Source organism: Cynoglossus semilaevis, chromosome 7 (genome assembly GCF_000523025.1).
Source record: "Cynoglossus semilaevis isolate Cse_v1.0 chromosome 7, Cse_v1.0, whole genome shotgun sequence".
NCBI lineage: Eukaryota > Metazoa > Chordata > Actinopteri > Pleuronectiformes > Cynoglossidae > Cynoglossus > Cynoglossus semilaevis.
The window spans coordinates 13,554,715-13,556,916 of NC_024313.1; the positions used below are offsets into that span (position 1 = coordinate 13,554,715).

A 2,202-nucleotide genomic window follows, 5' to 3' on the forward strand; every position below is an offset into this window, starting at 1 on the left:
GTCAAACGTCAGGCATGTGAGGGTCAGCTGACGTCTGATAAAATGATCTCCTCACAGACACAAACCAGGAGCCGGACTAGACCAGACTGGGACTGGGCTGTGGTCTACAGACTGACCTGTTTACAGTCCACAGACTGGACTTGGTTAACCAGACTTAGTTAACTAGTTAACTAGTCCAGTTTCCCTGTTTTCTGCAGTTTGATTGCTTTTGTCTGATCTCTGATCGCAGGTCGTTCAAAAATGCGTTCCAGGAACAGCAGCGCCGAGAGTCCAGACCAGGCCGATGGGGGACACGTCCAGTCTGGGAAAGGTTTCATCAAGCAGGAGGAGGAGGAGGAGGAGAGGAAGAGGAGCAACATGAAAGTCCAGAAGGAGGAGAAAGACGGGAGACGGAGGACGACGGCGGCTGAACTGTCCAAGACCGACCTGCTCCACCTGCTGGGAATCATGGAAGGAGAAGTTCAGGTGGAGCTTAACCCCCCCCCCCCCCCCCCCCCCCCACCCGCTAACCGTTAGCCAAAAGTAGATAACAGATCAGTGGACGAGCAGCAGACGATGACAAGAATTAGCCCAAACTTGAGCTAAAACGACTAAAATAAGAGATGGCTAAGAACAGTTGAAAAGATGCTAACTGTAGATGTGATAACAAGCTAACAGGCTAGCGGTAAATGGTTAGGTGTAGACAGACATCACTAGTCGAGTCAACAGATGAGACTGTGTCTCCTCAGGCCAGAGAGGACGTCATCAGTCTGCTGAAGTCGGACGGAACCAGGCCTGAGACCCTGGAGGCTCACTATGGATCCGCTGCCCCCTACAGGCCTCTGCAGGCACTGCAGAGAGACGCAATGCTGGTCAAAAGCAGCGACAGCAACGATGACGTGTACGAAAAGCCCATGGCTGAGGTGAGAAGACCAGACCAGGGTCAGTCCAGACCAGGGTCAGACCAGTCTTTAACGTCTGCTTTCCCTGCTCAGCTGGAGCGTCTGGAGGAAGAAGGAGACGTACCGACGGATGTTAGAGCAGCTCCTGCTGGCGGAGAAGTGTCATCGTCGCACCGTGGCTGAGCTGGACAACGAGAAACGCAAACACATGGATTTTATGAACAAGAGCGACGACTTCACCAACCTGCTGGAGCAGGACAGAGAGAGGTGAGTCATGTGCACCTAGTTGCAGTACCACAGATGGCCAGCAGGCTTAGGTCACTGGAGATCTCAGTTAACTCAGTGAAGTTTCATTTCTTCTTCTTCTTCTGCTCCCATGGTCGTAGACTGAAGAGGCTCCTGGAGCAGGAGAAGTCCTACCAGACACGCAGGGACAAGGACCAGTGCAGAAGGTTGGAGAAGGTCCGAGAGGAGCTGGTGAAGCTCAAGTCCTTCGCCCTGATGTTGGTAGACGAGCGGCAGCGGCTCGTGGAGCAGATGGACCGGCAGAACCAGGAGATCCAAGACCTGAGCCTCAAACTGAGGCAGGCAGAACATTGTTTGGCTGCTGCCAAGGTGGACGGGCAGAAGATGTTCAAGCTGGAGACTGAGCTGGAGCACAAGACCACCAAGTTCTCACAGGAGCATGAGGAGATGACCGTGAAGATGGCCCAACAGGAAGTCCAAGGTCGGCAGCTGAGGCTCCAGCTGGTGGCGCTGTCACAAAAGGTGGAAGAGCTGGAGGCGAAGAACAAAGTGCTGCAGAAGTCGGAGGAGGACCTCCAGGAGCTGAGGCAGAAGATCAGCAGAGGAGAGTGCGGCAGTTCTTCTCTGGTGGCAGAGCTGGAGAACCTGCGGAAGAAAGTTCTGGAGATGGAAGGGAAGGACGAAGAACTCACCAAAACAGAAAGTCAGTGTCAGGGTCTGAGAAGACATCTGCAGGAGGAGGAGCACCGCAGCCAGGAGCTGACGCTGGAGGTGGACAAGCTGCAGAAGAGGATGGTGGAGCTGGAGAAGCTGGAGGAGAAGGTCAGCAGGACCAAAAAGGAGTGTTCTCAGGTCCACACAAGCCTGGAGAAGGAGAGACACGTGGTGAAGGATCTGGCCGGAGAGCTGGAGGCTGTGAAGACCAGACTGAAGGAGCTGGAATCTTCAGAGTCAAAGATGGCCAAGACACAGGCGGTCCTCAAAGATGATCTGCTGAAGATGAAGTCCTTCACCGTGGTCCTGGTTGATGAGAGGAGAACCGTGGCCGAAAGACTGAAGCGAGAAGAACGGAAGA

The 2,202-nt window shown here is 54.1% G+C and overlaps 1 protein-coding gene across 5 annotated transcripts in view; it reads left to right on the forward strand.

Annotated features, from left to right (window-relative positions):
• LOC103381387 (filamin-A-interacting protein 1) overlaps window positions 1-2,202 on the forward strand; it is a 7,512-nt gene that overhangs the window by 1,549 nt on the left and 3,761 nt on the right. Inside the window, exons 2-5 of one of the 5 annotated variants that reach the window (XM_025056726.1) lie at window positions 328-465; window positions 729-902; window positions 975-1,148; window positions 1,268-2,202. The exon at window positions 1,268-2,202 is cut by the window's right edge and continues 1,678 nt beyond it. In XM_025056726.1, coding sequence (XP_024912494.1) covers window positions 796-902; window positions 975-1,148; window positions 1,268-2,202 — 1,216 coding nt within the window. In that variant the 5' untranslated portion in view covers window positions 328-465; window positions 729-795. Of the gene's footprint in view, window positions 1-6; window positions 466-728; window positions 926-974; window positions 1,149-1,267 lie in introns of those variants that run through there. The other 4 variants (XM_025056724.1, XM_025056725.1, XM_025056728.1 and 1 more) reach the window with 4 other exon arrangements.